We start from the raw sequence: 26,633 nt of genomic DNA on the forward strand, positions 1-26,633 counted from the left end.
ATATGTGTGTATATATGCATGTCTGAGTGTGTGCACCTATATGTGTTTGTGTGAGTTGTTGGGGGGGGGTCGTCTCATGGGGCAGCTCTGTGTCTGTCCCATCTGCCACCCCACTCTACTGACACCCAAGGGAATGGCATAAGGGGTAGGGGATTCATTTTAGAAAAAGGAATTGGGGTCCAATGGCCTAATGGGCCACAATGCAGGTTTTACTGACCGACTCAAGTCAAAGGACACTGCATGTGCGTGGAAGCCAATCTTTTGACAAAACAGAGGGCTGCCCCTGTCAAGCTTAGCCTCATAGTGCCTAATAAGGCATGGCTCAAATGAGAATGAGGTGAAGCATATTTTACTCTCACACATTGCATACACCTGGGGGCTAATGTCGGCCTAATGCATGGTCGTGCTGTGGCCGGAGGGCTAATTGGGTATATAAACATAAACATCTCCCTTGAGAGTAAAAATGGGGAAGGGTGTTTTTACTGAGAGAGCGACAGTACTGTACCTTTAACATAGGAATCATCAATACATCTGTATTGTCAATAATGAAACATAACATGGTCTATGCTCTCATTAGAGCAGATGCTGGGCTTTCACTCAAGCAGTGCATGCAGTGTAATGTGTAACGCCTCTGTAGCAGGTGGCAGCTCATCCTGTCTTTATCCAAACTGTGATCAGAAGGCAGTAAATGGCGTTGATGCAGCCACAACAACAGCAACAGTGAGAACAGTGGAGTGGAAGAGGAGCATATGGCTCCTGCAACACTGGGCAGGAGGAGCACTCAGTGAGATGAATGCTGAGGCGTCAGGGACAAAGCTGACTTTAACTTGTCAAATTAATGGCATATCAAAGCTGAGAAGAGTTAAGGAGGAAACAGCGGCCACCTCTTTTGGTGACAAAGAGAGAGGTCACATGACTGCCAGGTAGTTGAGCTCCATACATCTCAGTGTTTATCTATAAATATATCATGTAAGAACACATGATCACACCTTGCACCCTCACTGCTTTGAGCGCTATGTTAATGAAACAGTTGCTGTTTCCTGGCATTACATTAATTACCCGATCAAAATAGAGTGGGTAATTAACTGGCCTTCTTTACCAGTGCTAATTACATTAGAGTAGAAGGGCCATTTCAGGAGAAAAAAACACAGAGGCACCAAAAGCAGGGATGAAGCAGACAAAGACTTAAAAAGGAAACCATGCGACACATTTATACGGGTGTACGTTTTCATAGAGGGGGAAAGAAGTGGAATAAGCAGCCACATTGGTGGAAGACTCAGGTGATTCTCACTTGGAGCCCCCAGAGGCGAGGTCCACAGAGACAAGCAGACTTATTGGAGAGGAGAGAGCAGAAAAGATGGGGGGGTGGGGGGGGGCTGTTGTTGTTTATTTTCATGGTCTACTCGCTCTTTAACACTCGTGTCACAATTAAAATCCAACATGCATCATCAATACTGTACATCTTGAAATGACCAATGTCCAATGTATTTGCAAGTTAAAGGTGTAAAAACCTGTATTTCCAAAAGACATTAATTTTTTTATCTGACAAGAACTAACAATTAAAAACCAATGATGCTGACATGTTTGCTTCATTGCTTTATTTGGAGCACAAAATATAATTACACCTTAAGATATACAAATCACATTTGCACCATGTTTGTACCGTTTCAAAGAAAGATGGGTTCCAAAACAGAATATTAAAATTGCTATTTTTTTTAAATAAATAAAGTTAACCAAAAGTCCAAAAACAAATTCATAAATGTACTTGATTCTGTTGTGTTTCTTGTTTTCACATCCTGAGAATTTGTGTTTGTGTTGTGGTTTAACATAATAGTAAACATAGACTTAATATGCTGTACCCATTATGTCCTGTGGTCTTCTATTGAGCATAATTGTGCTTTTATTTATTGTACTGCATAGTGACTAACCTGTGCTCTGCATCTTTAATGAAGTTGAAAATCATCATGTTTTTTTAGGATATCGTATCAAATTTGCAATGTTGGATAACCTAATTACAGCATATTGGTTCAACAAAGCATGCATTACACATGGAATAAGGATAACTAACACTTTTCCTTTACAATAACCTTCTTTAGTGGTGTTCCTCATGGTGCGTAACATTAATTGCAAAGTGGGGATGTTTTATTCCAAATTTAATGAAATCCACACATAGTGAAAATTCGAGTGGCATTGTTGTTTAACTTAATCAACAGTTGTAGAAAGAAACACTTTTATAAAACACTTTTATATTATTCCCTAAACTACCTATAATAAGTTAAATTGCGTGTACTTAAATAAATCAATATATGAATTCCTTTAGTAATAACCCTTGTGAGAAAGAACTCTCCCATGTAAAATCTTAAAGATCAGAACAAAAAATAAAGGGTCTATTTTCTGGAATGTAAATTGTCTTCAAAAAGTCTACTACAAAATACATGTTGCTAACTCACAGACAGTGTACACACATGCTGTTTAAAGTGTCCATACACAGACAAATAGAACCCTGCTTATCAGAGTTGTCCATCATTCAACAATGTCCAGTGCTCCTGTTTACGTCCTCTGCAAAGGTTTGGGCAGGTGTCTGAAGAATCGAAAGGTTGGCCAGAGGTAAACACAGAGCTTTAATAGCTTGTGGTTGAATTAGGACCACTTTTCTTCCTTCATCACATAATGTGGTATGATCCAGTCTGTTTAGCTAAGAAGCACTGTCTGCCTGCCGCTATGGTTGGCGTAATCTCCTCTGCCTCTGGGACAGATGTCTTGTCTTTGGATAGTTTCATCCGCCTGGTTGACAGGGGACTAAGAAATGGCTGGATGGGCGAAGGGAGCAAAGTTAGTTATGGTTGCAATTGATCAACTTCCCATTTTTCCCTGCCCTCTTAGTGCCAAAGGAGGGGATTAAGTGAAGCAGTGGTCTGGGGCAGATTTGCTACATCGGGGGGACAACCAGGCCCGTCATCGCTGGAGAGAAAAAAATATGCAAAGTCTATGATTCTAATCTTGCATTAATGTACTGCACATCCAGCAACTTTCTGTGTCTTGCTCAATCAAAGCTGTTTGTGGTTAGGAAGGGGTTAGACTGCATTCGTAAGTTCAGAGAGCGGGGTCAGATAGTGAGTCGAATGGCTACCTCTGAAGCTGTTCCCCCCTGAGGTGGGGCAGGCAGGAGAAGGGGAGCCTTGTGGCCTGAGCACGGGTGCAAAAGCACTCTTCTGTTTAGTGGCAGATGGAAAAGAGGAGAACGGCAAGAGAGATGATGAGCTGGAGCTTCCTGGTATGGTCGGGCTGGAGGGCATTACTGTGGAAGGGAACATGATGTCAGTCTCAGGCTAGACGATACGTTTGACAATAACAACTATCTTACTGTAGGGCGATCCAGTGGGGGATGCACTGCTGAAGCCGGGAGAGCCAGGAACTCCTAGACTTGTCATGGGAACGGTTCCATAGCCTCCTGTCATACCTCCGCTTCCTCCATAGCTTGACTGTTGAGGTGTGGAAGCTGAGGGGTAACCTCTTGGAGATAAGCTGCTGGAGTTGCGAATATATCCTGGATAAAATATCAAAACATGAATATTTGTTTGTAGACCTGTACTCAGATTACAAGTTGTTGAATTTACCTTGGCTGCTCTGTCCTGGCTCCCCGATGCTGACACCTAATTGGGATGGGTAGGAACCCAAACCCATGACGCTGCCATGGGCTGGTGAGCTGGGCAGCGCCTGCAGCTGACTGTGAGGGCGGGGGACACTGTAGAGGGCCTCTGCAATGTCGGCTGCTCTTTTTAGCAACATGTCCTACAGGGGATACGTGATGCCACAATAAGTAACAGGGATGGGTAACATATTTACCAGCAGATAAGGAATTTGATGTTTTTCTGAAGTGGATTTTTTTTCATTTACCATAAGCCGGGGGTCGGCAACCTTTACCATCAAAAGAGCCATTTTGACCCCTGCCTAACTCCAACACTTAACACTCACCCACCCTCAAACCTGAAAAGTAATTGGCCCAAAGTTGTTGATTTTGTCTTACCTGATTACTGTGTGGATTCCCGTACAGAGCCTCCACAAGGTCTGCTGCTCTCTTGAGCAAAATTTCCTACAATGTACGTAATTTATTACATTTCACATCCCAGCAAGAAAACTTGTAAATAGTACATTTGACGTGTGAGTCTGACCTTTGCCATTTTTTCTGGGTCACCGGGATGTCGTGGAATGACTTTCTGGAGACGCTGGAAACCGTAGTCTATAGTTGGCTCATTCAGGGCTAAAACACACAGACATACTCTACCTTCAACCACCAAACCTCTAGAATAGAATTTGACGCATTCCAATTTCAACACTGACACCAATGCTCAAAGGCGACATGTGTGATCACCTGTGTAGATGAAGCGTCCAGGGGCTCCCTTGCAGAATTGTTTGGATTTATAAGACAATGTGACCTCCACGACGCCTGGGATGTGACGAGGGGGAGTCTGGACACGGATAGCGTGTGGTGTGATCAACTATGGAAAAATCACAAATTAATGTCATAGAATGGGTAGAAATGTGTGTGAAATGTCAGCATCTGTAATGAGATGTTTTTTATTCTTACCTCACTCCAAACTAACATGCTTCCAAACACCACCTGTAATCCATCAAAGAAGTTCTCCCCAATGACAATGACCATGGCCCCGCCTGTAGTCCAGCCCTCACTGGGGCTGATGGCTTTTATGCAAGGGGTGGCTGAGAAGAAAGACCAAACAGGAATTAGAGACTATTTTAAAATGAAATGTTACTTGGCTGCCTGTTTATATGACAGCTGCATTTTAGAAATGGCAAACTTTGACATGGAACATGGGACTGTGGTGTTGTTGTTACATGTCAAAATGATGGGCTTGATTACATTTGATTACACTTTCCCAGCAAATGTTTGCAACTATTGAAGACAGGTCACTCCCATAATTTAATTTGTCTATAATGTTCATTATAAAGTGTTCGCACAATCTACGACACACAATGTAACCTATAAGCTTAATTAGTTGACTCCATTAAAAAGGCATGTGCAATTTGATTCTGTCTTTGTTTATGTTTGCTTACCTACACACTCAAGTCTACGTAAAATTACTTCCAGGAAAATGTTTTGCTTTATTTAAAAAACATTTTTTATTTAAAACAAACTAAGGCTGTCAATCAATTAAAATATTTGATCTCGATTAATCACAATAGTCCATAATTAACTCAGAATTATCACATTTAATCGCAGATAAAAATACATTTTATCTATAATAAATAAGAATAAAAATAAGTTTATATATGAACAAAAATATTTTAACAACATATGAATTGTCTTTTAAAATAAACGCAACATCATAATAGCATTGCATAATGTCAATAATATATATGCTGCTAGATTATTGTGATTGCTATGTTGAATGCTGAAGAGGATGTTAATGTTAGGCAGTATGTGCTTACCGTACTCCATGGTATTCTCCACTGACTCGCCCGGCTCCAGTCTGCGAGCCCTTCGACCGTGTTTAGAGTTGTTGTGGACGAACATGTTGTCTGACACCGCAAGGACGTGGCCATCCACGCTCACGGTACTCGACAGGACCACCTGAAGGAGGGGAAGCAAGGCCAAGAGAACAATGCATGAGTGTCTGTGCATGACTTGGACAGCATGCTGGGAGTTACAATCTTCGGTTTCAGGCAGCAGACACCCCCAGTGCAACAATTTGTTTCGGCACAGAGGTGTTACTATAGGAACTTCATAATATATCTGCATTTGTGCACTCCTCTATTAGGTCTCCATATGGCCTCTTCTAACTTTGTGATTCATAACGCATGCGGCTGGCTCATCATCATTGCATGATCCTTCACTGACACCAAACATATGGAGCAAATCTCAAGCTTTTGCAGGCCGTTAAATCAGTGCATGATATATTGTGTCCCTAATTTGATCTGGATGCAACATGTGTGGGTTCTACCCCACATCTGCCATGCAAAGGAAGACACACACATAATTAATGAGAGGAGACTTATAGTGTTGTTTGTGAAAGTGATAATACGTTTGTGCGTGTTCATGAAAAATAGGCAAGATTACGGGGGATTATTTACAGTATCTCTAAAAATATTCACTTTTAGAAAATTAATCGACTGTTTTGAAATAACCATGTGGCATTCATTTAACAGGTGAAGGAGCGCAGGAAAGAAAACACATATGCTATAGCTGGTTGAAGGGGAGTTAGCCCTAAGAAAAATAACTGTAAATTATCGATCAAGCAGCTGACTTGTGTCCAGCACCGAGCACCTTTTAACCCAGACTTTGTGGGCCGGTGGGCTCATAACTTCTCAGCATGTGTCACATCCCAGGAGTTAAAGCAAACACGGTGGAAAGCGCAAAGACGGAAAAGGGGACAGAGTGAGCCCGGAAAAACAGAATGCCAGACAGGGGCCGTTGGTGCTGAAAGATGGCAATGGAAGTAAGGCAGGAGTGTCCCCGGTGACCACTTCCTGGGTCACAGAGCGTGACCTCCCCCATCTGGAGCCAATCACTCAATTCTTGACAACTTCCTGAAACACCTCAACCTATTTCCTGCATCCCACCACCATCTCTTAAACATCTAAATACTTTCCATTGTTTTTTTTTTCACTCTGAGAACATACTGGCTTTACATTAGCCTTAATACACACAAAATATAAAGGAAACACTTTTGTTTTTTTTCCCATTATTCATGAGCCGAACACAAAGATCTAAACATTTTTCCTAGGTGCACAAAAGGCTCATCGCTCTCAAATATTGTTCATAAATCTGTCTAAATCTGAGTATGTAATCATTCATCCAACTCACAGGTGTGGCATATCAAATTGCTGATTAGACCGCAGGATTATTGCACATGTGTGGCTTAGATTGGCCACAATAAAAGGCCACTCCAAAATGTGCAATTGAGAGGATTGGGAGAGATCTGAAAATCAATCAGTATTTCTCCCTGTTATGCCATATACAGTCGCCTCTCACCCCATCGCAGTTCGAATTTCGCAGTTTGACTCTATAACGGTTTTTCAAAAATATATAAAGCAACATATCATGCTGTTTTGTGGTTAAAAATTGTCCATTATTAGTCAATAATATGCACTTTTAAGCTAATGTTACATATTATTTCACCTTTTCAATTTCAATGAATTGAAATACAAATATAAGGCATTCAAAAGATGCATTCAAAGACATAGAAATGTAGCATTCTACACTGGTCACTAGTTGTCAGTAGTGTTACACACACAACAATCAGACCTGATGTCCGGAACAACAGGCTTTTATTGCAGGTTTGAAGTACCTCACAACAGGACTGGTGCCAATTAAGTACGAGAAAGGAGGGATTACTGTAAGCCAATCCAGAGCATCCCAAACATGTCAGTGGTTGACATGTCCAGTGAGCATGCTGACCACACAAGAACTAGGATGTTTTCAGGAATTTCAGGAATTGTGTTCCGAGCCTTGCGTTACAGGTCCCATGCCTTATCATATTGCAACATGAGATGATGCTTGTGGATGAATGACACAACAATGAGCCGCAGGATCTCATCATAGCATCCCTGAGCATTGAAAATGCCATCAATAAAATGCACCTGTGTTTGCTATCCATATCAAATTACACCATGGGCCGCTCGATCCGCAACACAGGACAGCATACTCACTGGACATGTCGCCCTTTGAGCATGTTTGGAATGCTGTCAGCATCTTGATATGCCATGCCTCATGTGCGGTGGATGAATTATGAATGCTCACTAACACAGATTTAGAGTGATTTGTGAACAATATGTGAGAGAGATAGGACTTTTGTGTACATAATTTTGGAGTTCAGCTCAAGAAAAATGGGAGCAAAGAAAGTGCTGCCTTTATCTTTTGTTGACTGTATACTATATTGTATTGTCTATTGCAAATACATAACGATTCAAGCGTTTACAAACAGCGTTCAAATCTGACTGAATAAACAACTAATCATTAACCTTGTGCACATTAGTGGTGTGATTTCTGCACATACTTATTTCTGCATCTCATCAAATTTGCTTATTCTGCTCACACACTTGCAATGATGCATTTGTTTTTCATCTCTTGCTACCTGAAATCTCCGCATGTCCCTGGGGTTTCCCGCCGTCTTCAGACAATTCTGGTTGCATTTCAGGAAAAACTTCAAGAAGAACCTGCAGAGGTAAATAAAAGGACATGTGTTTGTAGAACTATAGCAAGTAGGAAATCACAAGGAAATATGTGTATATGATTAGTTTGAACAGTCAAAGGAGGCATTCATTATTTTTCAGCTGCAGTCAAGGTGGGTGCAAGTTTACGTGGGTGTTCATGCAAATCTATCTGATTATAGCTCTGACATCAATCCCAGCAGTTAAGTTTATTGTCTGTTAAGTCAATGCTATTAAAGTCTGAACCAAGTGACGAGAATTTGAAGTACAGTCCGGTGAAAAGCTTTGTTGTGTTTCAAAGTAAACTACAAACAGTGATGTACGCCAGCGCACCCAAGGGATCGCGTTATCCCACAATGCCATATTTGAACAGCCACAAGGGAATGAACAGGGATATGAAGTACAGAGGAAGAGGAAGGTAGTGATAGAGACAGTAGAGGCAGTGGCATGGACATGAATTTTGTTGGCAAGTACGTACATATGTCTCATTATATATGTACGTATACTTTGAGTGCATGGGAAAGACTGCAGAGGCAGACAGGACTGCTGATAGCCTCTGTTCCACCAAAGACAACCTGAGAAAAATATGGAATAGAAGAAGAGGAAGACTACGCAGAGACTCCAAATCCCAGGTGGACGCAGTTCGGCAACATAGCCAGCTGCCATGGCAACGCAGCTTTGCCGCAATCCCAAAGTCCCTACGCTGAGAGGCGATGCGTGAGAGAAGCTAACAATATGAACACATCCTATAGCTCTCAAATGCAGGGGAATGGGGGGTTTGGGGTATGCTGGGAAAAAACACATTAGTCTCATGTGATGTACAATTAGTCAATACATATTTAGGACCAAAGCTAAAGAAAAATAACTTCAAATTGCAATTGGAAAATAAAAAGATCCTTCAGAAGTCCACTTCCTTTCACAGAAAACAACTCGACTATGAAAACAATCATTATCGCTCCAATAAAACTAACAACAATGCTACAGAGGTTTTCCCACCCACTCTGTGCTCCGTGCAAATATAAGTCATCTTTAGAGAGAGCAGGGGGAAACTTCACACTGGGCCCTAAGCTGCGAACACTCCCATCACATTTTAATCTCCACTATGCTTTGTTATATATTACGATTAATTCTCAAATAATTTCCTCCCTTCTGAACACATCCCAGTCTGCATTTCTCTCAGCTCCAATTGTGTGTATAATATTTCTTGATTAGTACTGTTACATTGCAGGACAATCAATATTATTGTTGGAAGAGAGTGATAAGAATTTATGCTCAGGCATGTAAAGTCAGAACCGTGTATCTGACTTTGGGATGGGCTAAATGTTATGTTTTGTACAGCTTTTTCTTGTTTTCAAGCATGAGTGCTCAGGTTTAAAATATAATTGTGACAAGATTATGGGGGCAGAGAAAAGATAAAAACTACAAATACAAATATTCCAATATTAGGAGAATAAAGTTGTAATATTGCAAGGGGGAAAATGTATTAGAGAGAAAGAAAGTTCTATTATTAAAAGAATACTGTTCCAAAATAAACCTAAACACAGCGGTCCCCATCATCATCACTAGAAATTACCATTATTTTTCCTCACAATATTTAGAAATGTTTATTATGTAATTATTATTGTGCTATTTCAACTTTTTTTTATTCCATTCCATGTTCATAAAGTTTGTTCAAAACGTCACGAGGCTCAAATAATGAATTCTTGAATATGACCGCTCCATGACAATGTAATATGTCTTAAAGTTCATGAATCTAGCTGTTGTCACTCATGTCATCACCTCCGCCAGTCAAATCATCCAAGTCAGTCTTTGCACACTTTATGAGGGCCCTTGACCTTGTTTGTTGACTTATTCTCATCAGTCTTTGTTTGTATGACACCAGATGCCTCATACACAAACACATATCCACATGCATGCATGCACACTCTAATTCAGCGACACCCCCACCTTTGTCTTGTCCCCCACCCTTCCCAAAAAACCCATTGAGTCAACTTTTCACCCCCCTCAGTTCGGACGCACACAGCTGCAAATGCTGAAATTAAAGCGAGACATTGACGCATATATTAGCATGCATTAGTTGCTTTCCCTTGGCCACTTAACATGCAAATCTCCCAGCCCCGTCGCCTCGCACCTTCTGCCACACATTCATTTGCTGAATTATAATTAGACTAATCTTGCATAATTAATAAGAAGTCGAGGACCCTCTGTTTTTTACCCCCTCCTCTTTTGTGGTTACAAAAGTTTAATATTGCTGTTGTTTGTTTTTGTTTTGGTAATGTGATACACCCACGCACCTCCCCATCCTCAAGGAAGAGATGAAGAGGAGAACATAGAAACCATGGAACTTCATGCCATGGGGGGACTTTTTTTTTTTTCAAAAAGTAGCATGTTTATAATAAATATTTATAAATATTTAAATATTAACATATTTTTGCAAATACAGTTTCAAAGATCTACAGTGAAGTGTCATGTCATTCTATAAATTAAACATTTGATCAAAATATCACAACAAATTCCTTGGTGCTTGACTATTAAAAAGTAACCAAATATCCAGAATTGAAGGCAATCATTCACTAGCTCCCCAGATTTCAATATGTGGACACAAACAAAACAAAGACAAAAGTCCAAAACCGAGGGATCATGTTCCACAGTGGAACCACAGGGAGTCTGTTTTTTTTTTCCTGTCTTCACTTCTACATCTCTGTTAACCCCTTTTGTCTGCATCTGTTTCAGTTCCCAAGACTAAACACAAGCCTCGCAGCATGTGGTGACTACCCAAATGGTGACAACTTGCTCAACTTAAAACTACAACAATCAGCCTTTGGAAGCATAGATGTAAATTTGCTATTCTCCTTCCCTTTGGGACCCTCCGTTTTACATTTCTGTCCACTGGGGCATCTGTTGCACATAATGGTAACATACTACGCTTTACATATGGGCTTAATCATCTCGGGTGCACTTACGTAGCACAAGACCTCCAACAAAATTTTCATAGGCATTCATCAACTCTAATCATTGTTGACGTAAACTGCCGTTTCACATGGACATAAAAGACATCACCTTCTTTCTTCAGTGTAAACGTACATTTACCACTTGCAGCAACTGTTGAGGCATGTGATGCAAAACCTTACTTTATTCGGCTCTTTATGATACTATATGGTCAACAGCACTGCCTGTGTGTTAACTGTTAGCTGTTCAGGGTGCCTTCACACTTATTCAGAACAATAGACCATACAGGCGTTCCTTGCTTGATTGCAGTTTTTAAAAAAATAAATAAATGACAAAAAATTTCGAAGTTTTCTGCGGCCTATTATTAATCAAAAAATATTGACAGACAAGTCATATGTAGTAATCTGGTCACTAGGCAACAGTAATGTTAGACTACAATAACTTAGACAGTCAGCCATAGCATGCTCGATATGATGGGGTGAAAAATGTTCTTCTCCCATTCTGTGTGGAAGTGGTCAATTTTGTCTTCTTACATTGTCCTTCTTATCACACTTTCTTAAGTTTAGAGAATATAATTTGAAAAAAATGGCTGCATTATGTTTGTTTATGTTTGCCCACCTGTTTGTTCTTGGATGTTTGACAAAATAGAAAGTTGGACAGTACTCAACCAATATAATAATAATATATATATAATATAATAATAATAATACCTATATCCTGTATGAATATTGTAAAAAAAAATCAGGGTACGTCGTATTTGTTGACATTTGTGACAAGGAGAGGACTCAAGAGGCTAGTAGAAATGCATTTCTCTATCCTGCATTTCTCTGGAGGTGAGAACAATGAAGATTACACACAAATGGCAATATTTTATATACATCCAATATCTAAAGACAGTTAGAGAAAGAATGAAATTAAATAAAAGAGAGGCGGCGGAAGAGCGATGGAGATTTATTGGTGTCCTGTATTCAGGGTCATCACTCATCCGATACTCATCACACACACACACACACAAACCCACACACCACCCAGAAAAAACAAAACAGTGTCCTGACATGGTGGGGGGAGAAAGGAGTAAAATTAGGAAACCAGATGTGAAGCATTAAAACATACTGACATGCTGAGGGCTTTCCTCTGCCACACTCACACACTGAGAGCACGAACTCACAGAGCACGCCACAAACATGCACACATACATGCATGTGTCACACATGCACGAAAAATGTAAGACAAATTGTGGCTCGCAAGAAACCATGTGCACACTATTAATCAAACATACATGATTACAATTACACAAGAACCAATTGTGGCAAATCAAGTCTAAAAGTGTGCTTGAGGATAATGGGCCCAAATGATTCAGCATGTAATGACTTTGGGCCAGAATTTGGATAAACCCATGTTGACCTAAGACTATTTCACCTCCATGTCTACAGAAGGGTCGCAAGGCATCAGTGTATGGATATGCATCCAATTAGTACATGTACCTAGGCCTAAAACCAGCCGAGGGGGAAGGATGGAAATGTTTTGTTTTCCTCTGTGGGGACAGCTATGTTTGGGGGGCCTAAGGAGGGGGGCTAGTAATAAATACCCCTGGACCTGAGTCCCCTGGCAGACTGGAAGCTAGACTGGTCACCAGGGTTAACACCCGGGGCACATGACCTTTAACACTGCTAATGGGGCACAGAAAACCCTCAATGAACTGATACCCCCTCTGTCGCATACCACCACAAGACCTTTCACACTAGCCTTCCAGTCCACGCCCCCCCCCTCCGTATAACACACAGCCGTATCACTGGCATCAGCTTCTCACAGCCAAACTGACTCCGAATTAGTTTTTTTTTTTCTCGTTGGTAATTTCAGATGAGTTTTGCATGGAATCACATGTGTGTTTTATTGGTTTGGACAAGACTGTTGAAGCTTAAAACCTCCAACACGTCAACAGCATTTTGGTCAGGGGGTTGGGGCAACAAGCTATGGTGGTGGGCTGCCCTGGACAAATTACCAAGTCACTTGCACATATGTAGACACAAATTTACACCTATGGGAAAGTTAAAGGCTCCAGTTAACCTAAAGTGTGTTGATGCCCACACAGGCACAGGGAGGACAAGTCCACTACAGAGAGACGGCATGAAAGTACCAGGACACAGTAAAATATAGTCAAACCTTGGTTTTCAAAAGTCCAATTATCAAATGATTTGGTTTTTGAGGAAAATTAGCAATTTTTGTCTCAGCTTTCATACAGTAATGCAAAGAAGCATCCAAAGAAAGTGTTGCTGACTCACTGTCCGTGCAACTGCAAAATAACCTGCCAGGGGTCTACAGAAAGTTGGAAGTGCCAGCAATTTGACAAAGAAGGTGAGAAACTATTGAATTCAAGTAATAGCTCATTGCCAAGTCCAAGTCCCTTTCTTTTCTCCCTGTCTTCAATTCAGGTTAAAATGACGTTAAGTGTTAATCTATCATTTCATTGGTCATTTAGAACTGCAATATTTTGCATAGTTTTTTTGCATTCCGAAGTATAATTATTCTGTATGAAATGTATGTTTTGTTTCTATTATAATAACAATATTTTCATAACTGGATCAAACGTATTTCCAATATGGGTCAATATTCCTTGGTTTTCATCTAACTAACTTGTTTCATTTCAGAAGTGCAGTACTAACTTTTTTCAAGTACAAAACAAAGTAGGCAGTTAAAATGCCTTCTTCTTTTTCTACTGCTTATATGTGAGGGATGATGTAAGATTTCTAGCAAAATGACTTATTGAACTTATATCTGAACTTATTTTAGTTCAATGCTTGATGAATGAGTGAATGAATGAGCTGGTTTCTTCTTTCTTAATTTTATTTGTGAAGCAGAAACTGGAATAAATGGCCACCGTATTCCATTGTATTCCTTATACTTCAGTATAACTTTTTTCATGATGACCACTATCTTAATTCATTCGCTGTCTGGGAGAGATTCCATTGCCGTAAGGTGAGGCATGTGGCTCAAGTTTAAGTTACCCAATGTGGTTCCTTCCCATACTGTACATATTTGTTTTGTATAACTAATTCTGATGTAAAACTTGTGTAAGGTCCCTTCTGACAGCTCCGTGTCCACCTCAGCAATGACAGCCAATAAAGCCTTTACATTAAGAAAAGTAGTTTGGTTTTTGGCCATGTTTCAAAAAAGTAAAGGTCAGAGAGTTAAACGACTTTGGAATGCTCTAAGCTCCGGTTTGTCCGTGTCCTCTCCAAATGTCAGACCCACCTCTAAACTTGAGAACTGTGACAAAACCAAACATGTAAAGCACGAGTGCTGATTTATAGAGCTTAGTGGTGCTGTAAAAGTTTCATGTGTTGCAGAGAAGAAAAGAAGGCTGCAAGTGGGAAAGTGGGGGAAGTGTAAACAAGAGGTATTCAGGTGTTTCATCAAAGTATTTCATCACATACAATTGAACGTTTTGTTAAATGGGACGGAATTCATTCTCCCAATGTAACCAAAAAAGCTTAGCCACATGGGACGGCGGTCAGCCTGCCAAATAGATGGATATGGAAAGATATTCCAAGTCTGGAGAACATGAATTCACAACCAGGACAGGGAATAGAAGTCCCATCAGTGGGCTGACCTCTCCCAGAATGTTTGGTGCTTCCTGAGGGACAAGGATTCAAAATACATTCTCATAACTGTCAAATGGTGACACGGAGCCTCCTTTACAGCTGAACAGATCTGAACATGCCACAAGGTCGTGTGCAATACGCTAACACTAATCAGGCTTCTTCAATATCAATCAGGCGCTAATCAGTTTCACTGCTGCCACGTGTAAATCAAAGCCTGACCCAAACATTTCTCAAAGAGGAAGCATGGATCTGGGATGGATGCCACCATGAGAGAGAGGAGAGGGAAAGAGAAGCAACAACAGAAGAAGAGATGTCTTCTTAATTAGCCAGTAATGATAAGATCTGACAAACAACATCTGTTTCCTGAAAGCCAGAGAAGAGGGAGGTGGGGGGAGAAGGATGGCAAGAAACCTGTGAAGTCTCCACAACAGGGACCTGCTTGTAAGAAAGTAAAGGGGGAGATGTGTAAGGGAGGGAACGCCGTGTAGCGTGACACAATAGAAGAGTGGAGGATGAGGAGGAAGACAGACAGACAGGGGAGAGAAATCTGACAGGGTTGAAGGAGTCTAAAAAGCCAGGATGAGTTTGACAGACAGAGGAGAGGAAAGCAGATCAAAACGAGAGGAAAAGGGGGGAGAAAGACAGACACACACTGAGAAGGTGTGCTAGATAATGGTCCTGCAGGGAGGAGAGCAAAGGAAGGAGGAACATGTGAAGAGATGGGAATGGAATCGTTCAGAGGTCCAGGGGGCGGTAATTTACTGTCCGTGGCTAATACACAGCAAATGTGCAGAGTTCGGGACGGTGAAAGAAAAAGAGGAGTCGAGTGATGGTGGGGTTTGGTGGGTGTTGTTGGGGGGCCGTGCCAACTTTTGGGGCTCACAGCAGGCCTGCTGGGAGCCTGTCAGCAGTCACATGGCCCCCTGCCCTCAACCCTGACAGATTCATCAGGGCCGCTACCAGCACACACACACACACACACACAGAAGTTTATTGTGACATTGAAATAGTTAAATCCAGACTCATATTTTGCTTCTCCTTGAGGAGGACCGCTCAGCATCTGCTGTGTGAACAATGAAATGCAAACTATAGCATTACAGCAGATGAGTCATGATTTTAGGTTTATTTACTGCCAACAGGATATCGTCTAAAAGAAAATACAATCATTCAGTCATCAAAGCGCTTGCATTATATGCCAAAGTCAACACATTAGACTAAAGTGTTGTGACTTCAATTCATATTTTCTTGTGAACTAGTTCAGCATGTTTGTTAGTTTGTTAGTTCAACAAAACAAATAGTGAATTGAGTGAACAACTTCATATTTTGTGTTTAACTGACATAATACAACTGTGGGGAATCAGCTGACAAAAATATTAATCAAAGTAAAAAATTATGTAAAAAATGATCACGAGTTGTAATGATGTATCTAGAAAAAGTCATATCATCTAATAAGGATAAAGTTGTATTGTGTTTTGTGTTTTAAGTGAAATCGTATACCTAAAACGTTGAGGAAACACACAGTATTAACCAGTGGTGTGCCATCGGGGCCAGCAAATCCTTCTCTGCTGGCCTTAACACAGAACATCAGAAGTACCGAACTACATTTACAACTTTCATTTTAGAATTTGATCCATGAAAGTATTCATGTGTTCCCCTTATTCACTTGTAGACTTCCAGATTAGTCCTACAAGTGAGTGGTGAGTGTGATGTATTTTATTTACTTATTTTAATGTTTTTTTTCATTTTGTTAGCTAAATATTGATTTTTTTTATTGATTTTGAAGGATGGATTTGAGGATTAAGGGTTAATTGGGTCTGTTGCTTTAGTAGAAATTGTATTAATTCCCAATTATTCTTCATTATTTGATGGTTTGCATTATTGTGACATGGTAAAGGTGGTATAAAAAGGAGAATTTGTTGCTTAAGTTTCCTCTAAAGGCCTAAGTACAAAATGCAGAGCCCACCACTGGTATTAAACAGTATTAATGATTATGCATTTGTGTGACAAATAACTATAATCTATATACTTATTACTATCATTATACTTATTGGATTTGTTCAATCTTCCATCCATCCATTTTCTTATGCTCGAGGGCATGCTGGAGCCTATCCCAGCTGTCTTCGGGCAAGAGGCGGGGTACACCCTGGACTGGTCACCAGCCAACCACAGGGCACATATAGACAAACAACCATTCACACTCACATTCATACCTATGGACAATTTGGAGACCATGTTTTTGGAATGTGGGAGGAATGTGGGAGAAAACCCACACATGCATGGGGAGAACATGCAAACTCCACACAGAGATGCCGAAGCTGACTGTGCGGCCAACATGCAAACAAATATTTGATGATATTACCTGACACATATGCAGCAGCGCGTCTCAGACTGATGTATTTAGGTTTGCATAGGAATTTTGACTTTCACATGTGACCTTAAGACTCTACAATATTGTAGAGTCAGCTGACAAGATAAAAAAATATATTTATTTAAGTCTGTTTTTTTGGTTTGATTTTTTTTGTTAGTTTTTTGAGCGCACAATGAATATAAATCTCCGACAGGGATCCCGAGGTGAGAACTTCTTTAGGTTTATTGAAGTGTAAATATTAACATTCCCGAATGTTTTCTTGAGAAGGGAATGTCAGTGAAATCTAACTCCTGGGAGATTTCAGTCTAGTCCAGATTGCAGCTAAACAGACAAACAAACAAACTAACTTGGGCAACTTGCAGGGTCAGGGTAGCACCGGGGGGCATTGTTAAGTCATTAGTGAAATTTAAGACTATTGACCAGGCTCCATCACACACACACACGCACACACACTCCAACAACATCACTGGTATATCCTATCAAAGAAAACAGCCCTTGCTTTTAAATACCACTTCTAACTGGCCTAAGACTTAGCAGCACACTCACGATCCTGATTATACTGACAAAGCGATATGCTTGCAAAATGAATGAGAATTTTGCCTGAAATCCATATCCCCATGAAGGAAGCATAACAACAATCTTAAGTGCCCTCTAAATCATGCTAATCTGCCTGCTTCTGATCCTCTGAACACCCCCAGTTAATCTCAATGCTGCTCAAGCAAAGGTGAACCCTATTAGGGGCCAGATAAAGGGGAGCGCTTGAGCCTGCTACTCTGGAAGTGAAAAGCTGTTCAAAGTGCCATTGACCTGCAGCTCAAAGCCATTCATACAATGCACTGAAAACTGATTTTAAAAAGTGTGCTGTTCTGACCTTTTCCTTAACACGAGAACATTGGTGCATTGGTGTTAGGTAGTCTGGGTCTTACGTGTCAACATTTGCATTTGAAAATAAGGACAATTTTCCAAGCAATGACCGAAAATAAGGGAAATGCTGGTCTTTTTCACCAGAATTTCCACCACCACCCTTGGTATACTCAATATGAGACACTACTGTAATATGGAAAAAATATGGGAAACTGAGAAAGAAGGGCAAAAATACACAAGGAATTACAAAGTCTAACTAATAAGTTCACATGCTTACAGGACTGTCAATGGCTGGCTTATTGAAGGCCATCAATGTAAAAGCCTTGTAACAGGTCTACTGATAAAAGTAACTCTATTAATGCTCAGTGTAACGTGCAATGTTAAGTTGATAAAAAATTATGCAAATAAAACCTTGTACTCACAAAACATTGACATCAGTGATATGTTTAAAATATCCATCAATATTATATGAAACAAAAACAACTAGGTCATTGGAGAGTAAAATCATCAATCCATCCCGCGTGCAGCCCGTCCAATCAAAGTGCTTGTGCTGTTACCCCCTTATCCAAATGGTGGTCCATTCCTATTTCCTAACAACACATGTCTCAGGTATTGGACAAAGAATACAAAGAAAAGCTACTTGTGTGCACGTGTCTGGTTTTCCAAAACAGAGCAAAGGTGACTTCACCCAGTATATCACTCATCAAACTTTCCTGTATTTTAGCCTTAGCCTCCCAAAAGGTCCATGAACTTATTTTCAGCAGTCTAACTCTGACAGAGCTTCTCAGGCAGTACCTGTCAGTAAATGTGATCTCTGTAGACTATGCATGGTCTCTCCCTAGCTGTCTGTCTTTTTGTCTCCTTATCCCCTCAGCATTGCCCCCAGGGAGGAGGCATCCCAGGGTCCTGTGCCAGCTGCTCAGTGGTTCAGCCTGAGAGAGTGAGGTGGTGTGCACTGGAGCCTCAGGGCCCTGTCGCCAGGCTGCATGGCCCCACTAGTCGGATGGGCGTACTGACAGGGGTCTGAAGGAAATGTCCAGGGCTGGCCCACCAGGGAGCAACCCCGTGGCAGTGAAGCGGCGGGACCAGTGTACCTGACTTTGTCTGTGTATGAAATACATGCATTTAAATATCTGCATTGCTAAGAGAGAGGTGGTTTTAAACATAGTATACTCCTGCAAAGTATAAACACATACTTTCAATAAGGTAGTCCCGTTTCCCCAAAGCCCAAAAAAGAACCCGAGGGAACAGGTTCCATCCAAATGTAATGTTTTTAAAGATTTTTTTTTCCTGACCATCCCAAAAAACAAAACCTATTTCGGTGGGAATCAAACCAGTGGTTTTTATACCACACACTAATGATGGTGAAAACAAGACCTCCATAGTGGAGGGAAGTAAAAATACTTTAAAAACTCTCTAGTGAGTAATACAATGAATGGCTGGGATGCCAAATATACAGCAGACATAATATAAACATGCAGTATGCATCTCTTGATTGATTACGTTGTCATCACCGTGTCAGGTTCTAAACATTTATAAAATGGGGTCTGAGATTTGGAAACTCTATGTGCACTCGCTGGGCGTCCAGCAGCAGCTGTGATTTAGATCGGAGGAGCATCTGCAAGTGTCAGCTTGCAACAAGTTTGAAAACATCAGCAGCAGCTCTCTCTCCATTGTGAACAGCTCAAATTCATGAAAATGTGTCTACAGTAGATCCCGGCACATTTGCAGATTTTTGGTTCAAAAAAATTATTTTTAATTTAAGATTTTTTTTTCTCCAAAAATAGGCAATTTTTTTTCTGCAGAGAACACATTTGATTCACCTTATGTCAATAATCATGTGTAAATTAAAAGGTTAAATGTACGGCATAGTATCATTGATAAAAAATTTTTTTTTACATGTTTATGTCTTTATGCTTGACTGATAATATTTTTTGTCAGATGTTGAGATTTTGCACTTTCCTCTGCAGTCCTTGAAAGTACCATAGTTGCTTCGAGAGGCAAAGTGAACAGTTAATATTCGGTTGTATGTCATTTATGGAATTGCAACAGGCAAGCAGTGTGGATTCGCAATAAATATCGTTCAGAATAAAAAATAATAATAAAAAAATAATTGGAAATAATGTACTACTGCTAACCACAGAGTAAAGTGGTGGCAAGTACTAGAGTGATTGATTTTACGCTTTTGAGCTGAACTTTTGAACATGCATGACAGTTATGATGTAAGTCTGGAATGTGACTTTGTTGCACCCCATCACTCATGATTAAAGTTACAGTGCTGCATTCTAACATATTTATATATATATATATATATATATATATATATATATATATATATATATATATATATATATATATATATATATATATATATATATATATATATATATATATATATATATATATATATATATATATATATATATATATATATATATATATATTTATATATATATTTATATATATATATATATATATATATATATATATATATATATATATATATATATATATATATATATATATATATATATATATATATATATATATATATATATATATATATATATATATATATATATAAACATCTGGGAAACTGGAAAAATATGACCGCTACCACCAGCCAAAGCTGTACTTATTCTTTGAATGAAAGTTTCATTTTCTTTTTCCAAAGAATTATTAACTGTTAACTATCTCGGGGCCACACAATCGAGTTTAGAAGCAATTCTTCTCATCATGCCTAGTTTGTTTTTTAAATTGGTTTAAGTCAGGCGTGCTAAAGCAGGTGGAGCGACTGCCATTGAAACAGATGGTCTCCCAGACCCCACAAGACATTAACATACAACAATAAGTGATATCTGAATAGTTTTTTTGTGCTGCTCAGACTGTGTTAATCCATTCAACTAAATGTTGTGGAACAGATAACTGAACCGACCAAATACATGCAATGTTTATAGAGATATTGTGATCATATATCTGTGAGTTAGAAAATGATACCACCATAATTGGAAGGAAAAAGAGCACATGGACTAGTTGAAAACACACTGGTGGTACATATACACAACTAGAACCAAGACCACAAATGGATCAATACAACCCACAAGCCTAGATTAAGACTAATGGATTCCACAAGCAGTCGAGCATCTGAAGTCAAGCCGCTGGCTGACACACATAATGACTCCCGAAAGGGGAAAACGGGAATCTCAAAAAGCACAACTCGTCTATTAAAAGTCACACACAACATCATGCTATGTCCAAAATGTGTTTTTTTATTTGAATTTTCTTAATTTGATTTGAGCTCAGTGAGCTCATATTGAGTCTTGGGGGGATGGTACAAGCATATTGACATCATTGGGAAATTCCTATTGATTATTCTTCTTTTCTCGGAGTGCCGGCTTGTTAAAAAAGACCGCTCTTAGAAACACGATCAATTAGTGAGATAGTGCTTGCCATTGATCACCCCCGCAACCCCCACGCCACAAGGCCGCAGCCTTACGATGGATCCCTGCACACACTCGTTATGACCAACTATTGATTTCTGCTTCTTAGGCCAATATAAAAGCACACACCCCCAACCCGCCGAGTGAACGCTGACCTCTCCAATCCAAAGCACACAGTCCATTCTTACTAATACTAATACTGACATCTGCTTGTCTCCATTGTAAAGCCACCCCAGCACTCATAAATAGAGAGGTCAGCTTTGGCTCACAGCCAATATAATCTAGCTCAGAGGTCAGCGTGCCAATAATACTGCAATTAAAAATCTCTCTAGGATTATCTATTAGGATTGGAAAATACCAATACCATGACCAAAATGGTCATTTTTTTTCAGTTGAACTATTGAGACCGTAATTACTTGTTGAAAAAAGTTTTGGAATCCATCCATTTTCTATGCGGCTTATTCACACGACGGTCGCGGGTATGCTGGAGCCTATCCCAGCTGTCTTCAGGCGAGAGGTGGGGTACACCCTGGATTGGTCGGCAGCCAATCACAGGGCACATATAGACAAACAACCATTCACACTCACATTCATACCTATGGACAATTTGGAGTCAGCAATTAACCTAGCATGTTTTTGGAATGTGGGAGGAAACCACGCACACACAAGGAGAACATGCAAACTCCACACAGAAATGCCCACGCAGAGATTCGAACCCACCGTGCAGCAGGGTTTGTTCCTTTTATATAGCACCAGTACATGCAAAGTATGTTACATAAGGAGCCGAGTCAATGAATAAATCTGAAGTATGATTAGTTTTTAGCACATACAGAGTGAGAAGAGTTAGCCAAGATTTATGGTGATGAGCCCAGAGGAATCTATTTATCTATCTGTCTATCGATCAGCAAGTCAGTCTATCAGTCAAAGATAAGTGCCCCCCCCAAACAGAGACGTCACATTTGGCCTGGAAGCATGTAGACGAGCTGGCCAGAGTTAAGATTAGACAATTGTAAAACTATTAGACACAGCAGGCAGCGGCCTTTTAGATCATCTTCTCTCTTAGACAACTTGAGAGTCATGTCTTTGTGGCCTTCCCCTTCCCTCCACCCTGATCACCCCCTCCTCACGGATCAGCTGTGATCTCCTCATTCTCCTTTCACTCAAATCAGGATTAGGGAGAGAAGGGGGCGGGAGGGGCGGCAGTGGCAGCAGGAGAAGGGGGAGAGGGAAAACTGAAACAATATGGAAAGGAGATTAGAAAAGTGGGGCTTTGGGCCGTTTGGGGAATTGCAAACTACCTTGTGCTTGGGTAGGTGTCCTAATGACACCACCTAATTATGGCAAAATTAGACAGACCAAAGAAAAGGGGGGCGGGGGGGTTGAAGGAGATAGCTACTCAAAGGAAAACGGAAGGGGAATTAGGTAATAGAGAGTGAAGTAGTATGTAAGAGCATGTGGGGCAGCAGGAGAAAAGAGGTGGCCAAAAAGTTGGGATAGAAGACGGCAGTGAAAAGAATGAGGGGAAAAAAGGGAAGGAAAGGGAGCAAAGCATCATGGGTTATGGACGGGAGAGGGCCCCAGCACACTGCATGTTAATTGGAGAACAGGTGTTGGGGCTGGGAGCAGGAGGCTGATTATTGGAGCCACAGAAAAAGACGACACCCCCCCTCAAAACCCAACACCACCACACGCACTGCACATTCAGACGCACACGCACATGAATAATTGAAGACCCATGCAGTGACTGAGGAAAAAGGTCAGCGTAGGGGTCACTTAGACACATATACAATTGCACATACAGTCATATACATAAATAAACGTGTGACATTTAACAATCACACACGTGAAAATATACTGTACCTCAGTCTGCGTGCATGCAAATGCTAATCAACATTCACGCAGCTTTTTAGCAAGCATGTGGTTTACAGAGACACGGACCGGCTTATCAGAAATTAACTAGCTCCTAATGGGCTGCTCCCAGAGGAGAGGATTTTGCGGGACAGTCAAGAGGGAGAGACCCCCATCAGGATGGGATGTGCCCTGTGTGATTGAAAAGGAACGGAGGTCAACGATTCAGCTTAAATCAATCCTTGCAGTTGGACAACACCCTGCAACTTCACTCACACTCACAATGGAAATATAGATTCCCTCGGCATCATTCTGCTTCAAATGGCGCTTTATGGCATGTAAGGAGGAAGTATACAGTATATGGAATGGAACATTGGGAGAATAATGTGCAAATGAGAAAAGCAGCTGTCCCAAAGCATTCTGGGAACACTGAAAAGACAACACACTAGTTTTTCCATGATATGAAAAATATCCTGAACAGAACTCCTTTGAGACACACTGTCAACAGGCAGCCAGCTTGAACTGAGAAGGGAAGAAAAGGGTCCTTGACATAAATGAAGTGTTTTCTCCTCAATGGTTATGAAAGTGGAATTGAAGAGAAGGAGGAAGGAGAGGAGCTGCTGATGAAGGTTGCGTTGATGACATCACAGAAAAAGTATTTCTCCTTATGAACATTCATCACGCGGCTGACAACACGGCGTGAAACTTCCAAAATCTTTTGAATGTGAGGGCCTTCACACACGCTGATTACCATGGTGGTTAAGGTCCAATAAGCGGTGGTCAGGGTGCACATTGACTACATGTGTGAGCCTCAAAGCAGATATGAAACATCCACATGCTTCACACATGAAGAGGAACGCTCTTTACAACCGGCCATGGGAAGGCTGGGAAGTGAACAGAAGTGAAATAACACTACACGCAATGGACAATAATAACTAATCAGCTAAGAAAAATAATGTTCATGAATAATTCATACTGGAAAATAAATAAAGAGAAAGATATTCCTATAATATCACCCAAATATTTAAAAATATTTGATTTACTTTTGGGTTGCTGAAAACGACTGAAATTCCTAAATGGTTATGGAAAGTCTACTCTTTCATTACATCTGCATTGTTTTCATTCAAATTCAGTGTGTTGGTGTGAATTATTTTAGTGTTTAAACTTTACTTATACAAATAATAATACATTTTCTGATTTTTCAGCAATTTTATGACCCTTTATTCACCCTAAGTCATAATAATTTATAAATATGTGATTATAAAACATTCAATCTACAGTAGACATACAGCATAACAACATGGTGGCGGCACCCTTTGTGTGCTGATAAAGCAGCATTTTACTTACTGCTGCAAGGTGAATACAAGTTAATAAATGATTGTAAATTGTTAATGGAATTACAACAGGCAAGCAGTGTGGATTTGCGGCCTTCTCTGACAGCTAGTCTGCAGAATGGCATACAACTTTAGAAGGAGATGGACGCAGCCTCACAACAGACGGAAGCACTGTTGTATGCATTCTGAAAACATACTGAAATAACATTCATTTTGATGCACTGCAGTTGTACACCATGACAAGCTAGTAAATCAATACCTCCCACAGACTATGCGTATTAGTTTTGGGGCGTAATCATTAACTTTGTAAAGGTAGACATTTTGATTGAGCTCTTATTGTATCGATGTATTATTACATTCACTCAGTAAGAGTCAACCACTACTAACTGATATGGTACAAATACTGCTGTAAATACGGCACACATAGTAACATCCACTGCAGTGTGTCATCCAGCCAAAACCCAGAAGGAGTTTTACTCAGTGAAAATGCAACAGTGTGTTGTGAGGAGTTACTTCATTTTCACAAAACCACAATCTCTCTCATTGTGTAAATAACTATGTGTGTAAAAAAAAAGAGCATCCTGAGGTATGAGCTGGTGCTTTGTGTACTGTATTGGAGCTCCTTACCTGTCAATGATGACTGGGTCAGAGGGCGTCTCATTTCGGTTACCGCAACTTTTCTTCTCACAACAGCGGCTGAGTGGGCAATTAAAGGGACAGAAAAGACAACAAGAGGGTAAAGTCAGCGGAGGAAAATAAGCAATTTAAACAGGAGGAGCCGTCATTTGTCCACAGGCCCAGACTCCCGCTTGCTTGCCCTGCAGTCCACCAACATCCAGCAGCACACAAAGGAGGCATGAGAGGGGAGGGGAAGACGGGACAAAGGAATAAAAGAGGAAGAAAAGGTACAACAACACACCCTACAAACAGTGAGAGACCATTCAAAAGTGAAAAGGCAGCCAGGCAATCTGTCACATTGATTTCGAAATCAAATTCAGCCCCCCACCCCACACACACACACACACCATTCGTCAGCAGTCCTGTCCGAGGAGCCTGCTGGCCAACCCCCCTCCGCCTCCAAAGTCCCCTTCACTGCATAACAAAAGTGCCCCCACCCCTAACCATCTGCCACCCCTACACCTCGCCTCAGCCCTCTCGTGTCCCAGCTTGGCCCTGCCCTGCCCCCCTCCACCCCCCTGTCAGACAGCCTCACTCCCCAGCTGTGACGCTTGCCCTCTGCCTCCTCGGCTCTGTTATTAGCCAGCTGTGAGTCACATTTGGGCATCTGCTGGCTACACAATGGCAGAACCCACTCCATCTTAGCCCCAGCACCCGCCTCTATCCTTCCCCTCCTGCTGCCCTCCAACTCTGGGTCACTGGCCCACTTATGTCTCCTCTTCCTGTTCCTTCATAAACCTGTGTTTACCAATTTACCTTAATAGACCACATGATTATTTTTGCTCCATATGTTGCTGACAAGGTCCTCAAGCTCCTCTCTTATAAGCGCTATGGTACATCTGCTGAATGTGTCACTCATCACACGCCAGCAAAGTTTAAAAAATGCTGCCTCAGCTCATTCCTGGAGTCTCAATTTGATGAAGGAATTGGAATAACAGTCCACTTTAGCTCTTCTGGTTATGTCAGCTGTCACATTGCTGCACAACTACAGTTGGTCACTCACTAGATGACTGTGGCATAGTGGTTAGCATGTTGGCCACACAGTCGGGAGATTGAGGGTTTGAATCTTGTGTGCTTGTGAGCTTCCTCACACTTTCCATAAGCATGTCTATTAGGTTAATTGACTATTCTAAATTGTCCATAGGTCTAAATGCAAGTGTTAATGGTTGTCTATATGTGTCCTGTGGTTGACTGGTGTCCAGTCCAGGGTGTCAGCTGGGTTGGGCTGCAGTTTACCCATGACCCTAATGAGGACAATTTGTATAAAAAAAATTGATGGATTAAGGGTAATTAAAAGCTAACACTGTAGACTATACACTATATCCTCAGGCAAATTATCAGGGGTGCCCAAACTTCATACCACTGTGTTGTGTTGTAGTTA

The 26,633-nt window shown here is 40.7% G+C and overlaps 1 protein-coding gene across 4 annotated transcripts in view; it reads right to left on the reverse strand.

Moving 5' to 3' along the window:
* Positions 1-1,656: 1,656 nt before the first annotated feature.
* ebf2 (EBF transcription factor 2) overlaps positions 1,657-26,633 on the reverse strand; it is a 32,361-nt gene continuing 7,384 nt past the window's right edge. For 2 of the 4 annotated variants that reach the window (XM_058070337.1, XM_058070336.1), the window contains exons 6-16: positions 25,202-25,270; positions 8,094-8,175; positions 5,449-5,590; positions 4,589-4,719; positions 4,373-4,499; positions 4,173-4,261; positions 4,028-4,093; positions 3,618-3,792; positions 3,365-3,547; positions 3,131-3,298; positions 1,657-2,961 (exon numbers count right to left, since the gene is read on the reverse strand). In XM_058070337.1, coding sequence (XP_057926320.1) covers positions 2,930-2,961; positions 3,131-3,298; positions 3,365-3,547; positions 3,618-3,792; positions 4,028-4,093; positions 4,173-4,261; positions 4,373-4,499; positions 4,589-4,719; positions 5,449-5,590; positions 8,094-8,175; positions 25,202-25,270 — 1,264 coding nt within the window. In that variant the 3' untranslated portion in view covers positions 1,657-2,929. Of the gene's footprint in view, positions 3,299-3,364; positions 3,548-3,617; positions 3,793-4,027; positions 4,094-4,172; positions 4,262-4,372; positions 4,500-4,588; positions 4,720-5,448; positions 5,591-8,093; positions 8,176-25,201; positions 25,271-26,633 lie in introns of all 4 variants that reach the window. The other 2 variants (XM_058070335.1, XM_058070334.1) reach the window with 1 other exon arrangement.

The sequence above is a fragment of the Doryrhamphus excisus genome, chromosome 4, assembly GCF_030265055.1.
Source record: "Doryrhamphus excisus isolate RoL2022-K1 chromosome 4, RoL_Dexc_1.0, whole genome shotgun sequence".
NCBI lineage: Eukaryota > Metazoa > Chordata > Actinopteri > Syngnathiformes > Syngnathidae > Doryrhamphus > Doryrhamphus excisus.